This window comes from Eptesicus fuscus, chromosome 19, assembly GCF_027574615.1.
Source record: "Eptesicus fuscus isolate TK198812 chromosome 19, DD_ASM_mEF_20220401, whole genome shotgun sequence".
NCBI classification, from domain to species: domain Eukaryota; kingdom Metazoa; phylum Chordata; class Mammalia; order Chiroptera; family Vespertilionidae; genus Eptesicus; species Eptesicus fuscus.
In genome coordinates, this window is record NC_072491.1 from 792,633 (window position 1) to 803,470 (window position 10,838).

The following is a 10,838-nucleotide window of genomic DNA, read 5'->3' on the forward strand; positions in this document are numbered from 1 at the left end:
AATCGCTGAGGCCTGGCCTCGGGGGCTCCGTGGTGGAGCATCAAGGATGAACCACGAAGTCAGGGTTCGATTCCCCGTCAGGGCACAGGCCCGGGTTGTGGGCTCCGTCCCCAGTGTGGGGTGTGCAGGAGGCAGCCGGTCAGTGATTCTCTCATCATTGATGTTTCTCTCTCCCTCTCCCTTCCTCTCTGAAATCAATAAAAATGTTTTTTTAATCAAACGGTAGTTGCCTTAGTCTCTGTCCTTTGCCAGCGACTCATCCACACCCATGGGGTTAGGATGCGGCTTTGGCCACGTGGGCAGGAGGGGAGGGTCCAGGGGCTCCTGGGAGAGCCCCCCAGGGGAGACCAGTCCCCCAGCCCCGGCTGCGGTGGTGGGAGGGACACCGAGGCCTGGGCTGCCGTCTTGCCTGTGACGGCGGCGGGGGGTGGGGTGGGTCGGGGGGGGGCTTGGGGGTCGGCGAGGGCAGAGTCCTGGCCCTGCTCCTCTCAGACTTGTTCGGCGACAGAGCAAACCTCCCTTCGGCTCAGACGCCTGGGGGTGCGCTCCTGGTCCCCCGTGAAGACGCGCTCTCCGCCTGGCACCTTCCCAAGCGCCTCGGTGCCCAAAGGGAGGGGCAGACGGGGAAGCCAGGCTCTCACCCCCACTGTGCTCACCGCCAGGGCCCCGAGGTCCTGGGCTCCGGGAGGCCCCGCGGGGAGGGGACCCGGAGTCAATGGAAAATAAATAACGGTGACCGAGCGCGCCCAGCGCCTGGCGGTGACGGATGGGGCCCGGGGCCGCGGAGCCTAATCGATGGCGGTAACGGCCCCGTCAGCCGGGCGGGGGTCAGCAGGACGATCCTCGAATTGTTTGTAAACAATCAACATTTCTGTGTTGGGGAGATCGCCATCCGTCACCGGAAACCGCCTTCGGTAACGACGCACCTGCCTCGGGAGACGCCGTTAATCCCAGGCCCGGCGGCCACGGCGGAGGACAAGCGGACAGTCCCCGGGGGGGGGGGGGGGGGCTCGCCGTGGGCACAACACAGAACCTACTTGGAAACGGCCCCGCTGGTGTGGCTCGGTGGTGAGAGCGCCGGCCTGTGGACTGAAGGGTCCCGGGTTCGATTCCTGTCGAGGGCACGCACCTCGGTTGCAGGTTCCGGGGAGCGTGATGGAGGCAACCAACCGATGTGATTGTTTCTCTCTGTCTCTCCCTCTCCCTTCCACTCTCTAAAAATCAATGTTAAAATACCTTCGGGTGAGGATTAACCAAAAATAATGTTGTTTTTTTTTAAATAAAAAGCTACTTGGGAATGAAGAGATTGCCTTAAAGGCCCCTCTGTCCGGCGTCCTGCCCGGAGACCCCGGCAGGAGGGGCCGGCTGCACCCTCCCAGACCCCGAGGCGCTGGGACTGCTCTGACCATGGGCCTCCCACCCTCCGAGCGTCCCAAGGGGCCGGGGAGGCGGGGCCTGCCGGGGCGGGGGCGGGAGGGGGGCAGAGGCCAGGGGGGGGGGCGACGGCTGGGCGGAGCAGGACGAGGCTGCAGAGCCTGGCGTGGGGTGTGCGGACAAAGGGCTGCTTTGACGGGGATCACGTGTGGACCCGCCCACATCTGGGGCGCTCCGCTCTAGGGGAGCAAAGAGCTGGCCGGTCGCCTGGTTGTGGGGCCAGAGAAAGGCAGGCGGGTGGGGCGCTGGCCTGTAAGAGCTACAGACGGTGGCGGAGGAGCGGGACACGGTGGGCACGTGGGGGGCAGGGTGCACACGCTCCTGGGTGTTGGTAACCCGGAAGCAAGGCCCCGCCTGAGCGTGGCCCCAGAGGGAGGCTGGAGGCCCGGGAGGGAGGCTGGAGGCCCGGGAGGGAAGCTGGAGGCCCGGGAGGGAGGCTGGAGGCCCGGGAGGGAAGCTGGAGGCCCGGGAGGGAAGCTGGAGGCCCGGGAGGGAGGCTGGAGGCCCCGGAGGGAGGCTGGAGGCCCGGGAGGGAGGCTGGAGGCCCGGGAGGGAGGCTGGAGGCCCCAGAGGGGGAGGGGGGACCAAGGCCCGGGCGGGGCGTCCTGGTGGGCAGGCTGTGTGGCTGCTTGGAGGGCCAGGGCCGAGGGCTGGGTTTGCGCGGGGTGCAGGGGCGAGGGCCTGGGCGGGCCTCCTGCCAGCCTAGCCTGTGGCCCATCCAAGGGAGACTGAGCCCGAGGGCTCGTCCCTGTGGCCTGATCTCATCGAGGGGGGGCGACGCTGCCGTCACTGCTGCCCCCGTGGCCCCCGTGGCCGGCGGGTGTGACTCCCAAAATGAGAGGCTCCCCGAATCGGCCCGGAGACAGCGGCCTCGGAGTATTTATCCTCAGAAAAAGGCAGTTCATTTGCCGAGCGCGAAAGGGGCATTATTCCTCCCCGCAGCCGCTCCGTCTTCCCCGTGTGACTCGTCTTTAATCTCGGGGCGAGCGGAACGCGGCCCGGGCGCTGGCGTGCGGTTTAAGCAGCGCTGATGGACGGCCCCGGGGCGCTCTGAACAAATGGGTTCCGCCTCCCGGGCGTGAACCGGGCGCCGTGGGAGAGGAGCTGCCGTCTTTCCCCAGGCGGCCGCGCCTCCTCGGAGCCTCACCTGACAGCGGCTGCACCCGTCACTCCCCGACGAGGAGAGCAGCCGTTTGCCTCCGTCCGTTGGTCGGAGGCCGGATGGCCTCTGTCCTAACCGCACGCAGAGGCGCTGGGACTTATGCAGCCCCACACGGTGCGGTCTGGGGCAGGAAGGTGAGGTCAGGGGGCAGGGACCTCACGGCCCCATGGCCCCGAGGGGGCCCGCAGGCGATTCCCTGTCCGTGCAGGGCTTCAGGGTCAGAGGGCAGCCCCGCCCCCCTGCCAGGCTCCGCTCCTGCCCCCCATCCTCAGCCGCACCCTCCCTGCCATCTCCCCCCGGACAGAGGCCCGGAGCGCCCCGCGGCCTGCCAGCCGCCCTAACCATTGAGGCCCCACCCCTAAAACGCAATGGAGGCCCCAGCGTGGCTCAGTGGCCGAACCCCCTTTTCTCGGTGGAACCGGGACCCGCCGCCTGTGCTAGCCGGCGCTGGCTTCCCTGTGCAGGAGCCCAGAGCCCGGGACGGCAGGGTCCCCGGTGACCGGAGCGGCCGTCGCGGGCAGGAAGCGGGTCCGCACATTCGTGGGAGCGCGATGGGTGGGAGGCCAGTGTCCCCCGTTCCCCTACCCCCGCTCTCTGTCCTCCTTGGGGTTTGTTGTCTGTTAAATAAGTGATCTTGTGGGACCTTCGTAAACCTGCTAACCATCAAGGTAACCACATCTTTTTCCAAGAACAGAACCAGAAATGGCTGGAAAGGGTCCGGCACAGCGTGCGCCCCCCCTGCCGCCTCCGCTCCCTCCTCGCAGCCTCGGTGTCAGTGGGTCCCGGTTCCTTTGTGCCGAGAACAAAGACCTGAAGGAAAGCTGGCAGGTTCTGCTCCTGAAAAACTTGGTGCCACGGACACCAGCCGTGGCTCCTGTGGTGACAGGCGTGGTGAGAGGCGTGGCTCCTGTGGTGACAGGCGTGGTGAGAGCCGTGGCTCCTGTGGTGACAGGCGTGGTGAGAGGCGTGGCGCCTGCGCTCTCGTGGCTGGAATGGACGTTTTGGAATCGGGTCTGAGCAGCGCTGCGTCAAATAGGGTTTCTTTTTAAAAATATATTTTTATTGATTTCAGAGAGGGAGAGGGAGAGAGAGAAACATGCACGATGAGAGCGAATCATGGATCGGCTGCTTCCTGCACGCCCCTGTGCCCTGACCGTGAGTGACCTGGTTCCTAGGTCAACGCTCAGCCCTGAGCCCCGCTGGCCGCGCTGTGAGCCGTGGGTCCCTTCTCAGCAGGTGCCGGGTGCCCAGGCCCACAGCTCAGGCTGCCGGGCGCTCAGGTGCAGAAATGGGGGTTTTTGTGGTGAAACGTCCCTGGGATCTTACAGCCAGACAGAAGGCGGCGGCCGCATTGAGTCTCCGTCACCGTCCAGCTTCCGCCCTGTGCCCGGCGCCCTCCTCACCCGCCGGGCCGGCCCAGGGGACACGTCTGGGCCACGTGGGACCCCACAGGGCCAGGAGGCGAGGGGGCTGCAGGCCGTGGGGCCTGCGCGGGGCTCTGTGCGAGGCCTTCACTGTTACTTTGCCGCAGGGACCACGGGAGACGAGGTGTCGATGACACTCGGTGGGCGTGAGTTCCCGGGGCGGCGGCGTCGTGGCAAAGGAAGCGTTAGAGCAGGAGAGACGGGGGCTCTGGGCCACGTGCCCCGAGGCGGTGCCCCTGCTCCGCTCGGCCTGCGTCTGGGCTTCTGAGCGGAGCCCCTGGCCCGGGGCGCGGGGCAGCCGGTCCGTCCTCTTCTCTCTCAGAATCAGTGGAAACGGGTCCTCGGCTGAGAAATGACTCCAGGGGCCGTCGCTGTGAGAACGGGCGTGGCCCCCCCTCGGTCTGTCCACAGGGAAGCCCTGCAGCTGAGGTCACAGCCTGGGGGGGTCCCTGGGCGGAGCCGGGGGACAGGAGTCGCCCACAGGCCCCTCCCCTCTGCAGAGCCAGTGCAGCAGCAGCGGGGGCGGAGGCCCAGGAGGGGTGGGGGGCCCTCAGGTCCGGGGAACAGCAGGTCCAAGAGGTGAGCGTCCGAGGGCCCTGCCCAGGCTCCGGCTGCGGGCCTTCCGCACTCTCGGGAGCGCCTTGTGCGAGCCGGCCTGGCGCCCTCTCCCAGCTCCCTGCGGGAGCCGCGGCTGAGCACCCAGGCCTCTGCCCGGGGGGGTTGGTGGGGGAGGAAGCAGGTGGCCCCGGGCACCTCCCGGCTCACCTACCTGGACGCCCGGTCAGCGTCACCTGGTGCGTGACCAGCTGTCCCTGTGCCGTGGTCGCCCGGGGCCTTCCGTGACGGGGCCACTGACCCGTGTGCGCCCCGGGCCTCCACTCGGAGCCGCTGCCTGGGGAGCAGCCCCCCCTCCCCCCCGCACTGTCCGGGTGCCCGTGGAGATCAAGACGCAGAGGGAGGAGCTCGCTGCGGCTCGGCCGGCTCGGACTTTGAATTCTCAGTGGGCTCCCCCTGCCTCACCGTGGGGCTCACTATGAGCGCAAAACGGGCATTTGTAGGGCGAAATGTTTTTTCTTAAACGTTTTTATTGGTGTCAGAGAGGAAGGGAGAGGGAGAGAGAGAAACATCAATGATGAGAATCACTGACCGGCTGCCTCCTGCAGGCCCCCCACTGGGGATGGAGCCCGCAACCCGGGCCTGTGCCCTGACCGGGAACGGAACTGTGACCTCCTGGGTCATAGGTCGATGCCGGGGTGAGGGTGAAATGTTTTGCCCTAGGCGTTTGCTGGCACACAAAAGGTCCCCATCACAGCGCCCTGCCCCCCACCCCCCGCAGGTGCCTCCGCTGTGGCTCAGGGTTCCTGTGGAGCCCCCCAGAGGGCGGGTCAGGCAGCGCAGGGAGGCCTGAGTCGCCCGCCATCCCCACGCTGGGCGGGAGCCCCCCAGACACTGCGCCCCCAGAGCAGAGGGGACAGGGGGCCCGGGCGGCCTGCCCACGCTCAGTTCCCAGGGGGGCTCAGTGCCCACAGCCGGGCGCCCCTCCTCGCGGTCCTGGGGTGGGAGGGGCTGCCTGATGGAGGGAGTCCCCCTGGGCTCAGCGAGCGGCCCCCGAGCGCAGGCGAGGCCCTCCCAGGGCGGGCGCAGGGGACGGTCCCTCGGGGCCACGGGAGGTCTCGGACCGTTCGACATGTAGGCCGGGAGGGACGTCCCCTCTGGCCGGGTCCCCTGCCCACAGGCCCTGGAGCTGCGGGGGGAGGGTCTTACAGTCCTACGCTGGGGACAGTTTTTCCTTCCAGTTTATCCGTCTGACCACGAAAGCGGAGAGCAGCAGCCGCGGAACCGGTGCCTGGGGGGGAGGGAGGTGCGGGGGGGGGGGAGGGAGGTCCCTGGGGGGGAAGGAGGTGCCTGGGGGGGGAGGTCCCTGGGGGGGAGGGAGGTCCCTGGGGGGGAGGGAGGTGCCTGGGGGGGAGGGAGGTGCCTGGGGGGGGGAGGTGGGGGGGGAGGGAGGTGCCTGGGGGGTGGAAGGTGCGGGGGGGGGAGGGAGGTGCCTGGGGGAGGGAGGTCCCTGGGGGGTGGGAGGTGCCTGGGGGGGGGGGGGGGGGGGAGGGAGGTGCCTGGGGGGGGAGGTCCCTGGGGGGGGAGGTGCTGTGGGGCGGAGCAGACAGCCATGGCTCTGGGCGGATGGGGGGACATTAAAGCCGGTCACACTGAGGCTCTGCTGGTCCAATGGGTCCGGGCACACGCCAGAACCAACCAAGGAAATAAGTGGAACAGCAAATCGATGTCTCTCTCTCTCAAACCAATAAAATAACGAGACGTGGAAGCTGCTCATGCCCTGGCCTGTGTGCTCAGTGGTTAGCGTCGGCCCTCGAATCAAAGTCTTGGGTCAATCCCAGGTCGAGGGCATGTACCCGGGTTCTGGGCTCGCCCCTCCTCGATTCCCGCTCTCTAAAAGGCGACGATTAACAAACAAAACCTGGTCACGGTCTTTGCAGCCTCCCCCACGGCACCAGGTGTGCGGGCCCCTGACCCTCTCGGCCTCTGCGGGCAGCCCTCGCCCTCGCCCTGGGCCACCCCTCGGCCGCTGGGCGGAGGCCTTGGCCGAGGGGCCTCCTGCGAAGCAGACCCGGGAGCAGGACCCCAGATGGCTCCCGGCCGAGGCCGGCCCACAGGCAGGCGCCCCCCAGCTACACCGGCAGCCGGTGCTTCCAACCCGTGAGGCCCTCCAGTGCGGACGCTGCTGCCCACGGGACGCTCTCGGCGGGCAGAGCCCGGCCGCCCGTGCAGGAGGTCAGGGTTCGATTCCGGGTCAGGGCACAGGCCTGAGCTGTGGGCTCCACCCCGTGTGGGACGAGCAGGAGGCAGCCAGCCCGTGAGTCCCTCTCATCACTGATGTTCTCTCTCCCTCTCCCTCCCTCTCTGACGTCCATGAATATTTAAAGCACAAGCCCCTGTGGGACTCTGAGTGTAAACCCCAGGACGGCGGGGACACGTGACCGCAGGAGCTCACGGCTGCAGGGGGGGGGCCAACGGGCTTCCTGTGTGTGAGTCCCCCCAGGAGACACCTGGGCTGTGAAAGCGCCCGTGTCCGTCCGTCCCCGGGAGAGCGGCGTCCGTTCACACGTCGGCCCCGTCACTCCCGGCTGTGGACCCTCCGGTGCTGGATGAGGTGGAAGCTCAGGCGGAAGGCGCGGCCGCACTCGGTGCAGCGGAAGGGCTTCTCGCCCGTGTGCACCCGCTGGTGCCGGAAGAAGCCCGACAGGGCCCGGAAGGCGCGGCCGCACTCGCCGCACGCGTAGGGCTTCTCGCCGGTGTGGATGCGCCGGTGCTCCCGGAGGAAGGCGCTGCGGCTGAAGGCGCGCCCGCACTCCTGGCAGGCGAAGGGCTTCTCGCCCGTGTGCACCCGCTGGTGCTGGAGGAGGTTGGCGCTCTGGCTGAAGGCCTGGCCGCACTCCCGGCAGGCGTAGGGGCTCTCGCCGTGGTGCGTCCTCCGGTGCCGGGCGGCGTTGGAGCCGTGGACGAAGGCCTTCCCGCACGCCCCGCACTCGAACAGCCTCTCCCCCGTGTGGATCCGCCGGTGCTTCTCGGCGTCGGACCTCTGGCTGAAGGTGCGGCCGCACTCGGCGCACGCGTAGGGTCTCTCTCCCGTGTGCACTCGCTGGTGCCGCACGAGGTTGAAGCTCTGGCTGAAGGCTTTCCCGCACTCCCCGCACACGTAGGGCCGCTCCCCGCTGTGCACGCGCTGGTGCCGGACCACGTGCGAGCTGTGGATGAAGGCTTTCCCGCAGTCGCCGCAGGCGTAGGGCTTCTCCCCGCAGTGGATGCTCCGGTGTTTGACGGCGTCCGAGTAGCACCGGAAGCTCCGCTCGCAGGCGCCGCACCGATACGGCCGCCTGGTCCCGGAGCCCGAGTTCAGGACGACGCCCGACCCGGACGCGCCGTCCTCCTGGCCGCCCTGCCCCCCGGTTTTCTCAGAAGCAGCTGGTCCCCGCGGGGCCTCCCTGGGGCCCTCTCCAGTGTCCGCATTCCCACGGCGGCCCGGGAGCCCCCAAGCCCGGGGAGGCCCCAGGCACAGGCCCGGCGCCCTCTCTCCGCGGCGCTCCCCTTCTCCCGAAGCCGCCTGCTCAGCAGCCGGGCCACCACCTGGCGCCTGTGGGGGGGAAGCTGGAAAAGAGGGGCGGGAGGCACCGTGTTCGACCGGAGAAACGGTTGCGTAATTACGCAAGTGAGCGCGAGGTGGCCTACGCAGACCAGGAGGCACCAGACGCCCACGTGGGTCCCGCCAGCTCCCCCTCCCGCCGGACTCCGTGGGGCCAGGAAGGGCGGAGGGACTGGGGACTCCAGGGGCCGAGGGGACAGGCCCGGCGCTGCTGTGCCCGCTCCGCCACCCGCCGGGGACGCGGGGCAGAGGTGCTGGGAGGCGGGGACCCGGCCCTGACAGCTCGTGTCCTGGTTCCCACGTATCACTCTGACCCTGGACTCCCCGACAGCACCGCCCTTCACCCCAGGCCTGCTCCGCGCAGAGGGCCCAGCTCCCACATCAGCACCAGCGAGAGGCAGCCTGCGGGGTGGGGGAGCCACCGGTCTGGCCACAGTCCCCGTGGCTGGTTAACGAGGTCCCGCGGTCAGACTCGGGGAGCCCTGGCTCCTGAGATGTCCCGCCCCCTAGTCCAGGCCAGCCCCCCACTCCTCCGGGCCGGGCTGCCCCCTCACCTGCGCGGGAGTCCATCAGGGCGGCTCTCCCCGCGTCCTGGAGACCAGGCCCGGCGCCCCTCCCTGCAGACGCTCCAGGAGTGGGGACACCTGCTCGGGCAAAGGAGGGAAGTGACGGGAGAGCGAGGGGCTCCCGGGCCCCCGCCACTCGCCGACCTGCCAAGGCCCCGAAGCCACAGCGACTCCCGACACTGGGACCCCGGTCCGTCTACACGGGAACGGCGCCTCCGGCGTCACACCAGGACCCCCGCGGTTCTGCACTTTCCCCAAAAGAACGGAACGGTGACCCACCGAGCACCTGGGGCGCAGCGACCCCTGGCGGCCGTCACTGGGCCCCAACCGCAGCGCCGTCTCCCGCTTCCACTCTCCGCAGCGGACGTGCGGCTCTTTCTCCGCGAGAACCCAGGACGGACACGCGGCCCTGCGCCCCGGCCTCGCGTCAGCCGCCCCCGACCCCCCCCCCCCCCCGCCGCCACTCACCTGCAATCCCCGCTGCCAGCCCGGAGCGACTCAGGCCCTTTCAACTGCGACGCGACCCTTCGGCGACTCTCTAGGCTGCGGGAGGACTGTGCACTCGGCTGCCCGGGAGGCCGCGACGCAGGCACTTCCTGCGACGCTCTAGGCCGCGGGAAAGAAAGGGAAAAAAAAAAAGCTTGGCTGCCATGGAGACCGCGGCGCGAGCACTTCCGGCGACGCTCTAGGACGCCGAAGAAGTGTGCTTTCAGCTGCCCTAGGAGCCACGGCGCTGGTACTTGCGGCGACTCTCTAGGCCGACAGAGGCCTGCGCTCGGCTACCCTGGAGGCTGCAGCGCGGACACTTCCGACGACGCTCTAGGCTTACGGAGACCTGTGCACTTAGCTGCCCTAGAGGCCGTGGCGCGGAAACTTCCGGCGACGCTCTAGGCCGCAAGAGAAGTCTGCGCTCAGTTATCTGGGAGGCTGCTGGGCAGGCGGGCCACGTGCCCAACGCTGGTCTCCCTTTGAGTTTTTTTTAAAAATGTTTTTTATTGATTTTAGAGAGAGAGGAAGGGAGGATAGAGAGACAGAAGTATCATTGATTGGCTACCTCCTGCAGGCCCCCTACTGGGGATTGGCAACCGGGGCACGTGCTCTGACCAGTTCCTGCTCAACTACTGAGCCTCCCGCTGAGTCTTACAGGAGGTTCCAGTTCGAGTGCTAGGTCCCTCCATAGCTGTTGTCCAACCAACTTCATGGCAACCCCGCCCGCCCTCCTGCCCCCGCCGGAGTTCAGACTCCGGGACCCTGCCAGCCTCCGCACCCCAGCCCCTGCCTGAGGCAGCCCTACCGCCTCCCCCTGGGCTCCGCCGTCCGGCCAGGGGCAGGGGTGAAGGAGGTCGGGGAAGTAGGCCTGGGTTTGGTGGCGGAGCTGACTGCGCTGGGAGCACATGAAGGAGACCAGAAACACTTCACAGGGTGATCTACGAGCAGAAATGGGTTCCCCCATCCCCGTGGCCTCCCGGTGGCCCCGCCCACAGGCACTCCACCCGCACCCGGCGGACGGTCCCGCCCGCGTCCTCCACATCCCGGCCAGCCCGCTCTTCTCCCGCCGTGCCACCGGGAAGGCGCCCTGCTGGGCTCAACCTGCGCCGACCGGACCCGATGGAGAACCAACCGGGCAGCGGCTGGGGACCGGCCCGGGGAACGGGTGGGAGGACCGCCGGGGAGACCGGATCGGGACCGGAGAGCCTCAGGGCAGCTGGGCGCGCGCCTGGCGCTGTCCGAAGTGCTGGGCGGGCGGGGCGATGGCCTGAGAGGCTGCCCGCCAGGCCGAGACTCTGGGAGGGAACAAGCGAGGAGCACCCCACTCAGGCCTCCAGGACACCCCTGTGGTGGTGGTGGTGGGGGTTCCGGGAGTCGAAGTCCGGGGGATTTGGGGGGACACGGCTGGCGGCTAAGGCACGTCTCCTGCGACCCGCTGGCGGAGCCGAGGGCTCAAAGAACGGAGGGCGCGGGAGAGGGGCCTGGGCTCGGCCGCTGCCTCCCGAGGCCGCTCCTGGACGGACGGGCAGCCGGCGGTGACGGCCAGAGGGCAGAGCTGGGAGCAAGCAGCGGTGAAAGGGCGGGTTCCGCACCAGCCCCGCGGT

The 10,838-nt window shown here is 68.7% G+C and overlaps 1 protein-coding gene across 1 annotated transcript; it reads right to left on the reverse strand.

Moving 5' to 3' along the window:
* Nucleotides 1-7,153: 7,153 nt before the first annotated feature.
* ZNF696 (zinc finger protein 696) lies at nt 7,154-8,749 on the reverse strand. Its single transcript, XM_008159762.3, has 2 exons — nt 8,734-8,749; nt 7,154-8,184 (listed from the first exon to the last, which is right to left on the reverse strand). The coding sequence occupies exons 1-2, from the start codon at nt 8,747-8,749 to the stop codon at nt 7,154-7,156; spliced, it is 1,047 nt and encodes a 348-aa protein (XP_008157984.2).
* Between the last annotated feature and the right edge of the window lie 2,089 nt (nt 8,750-10,838).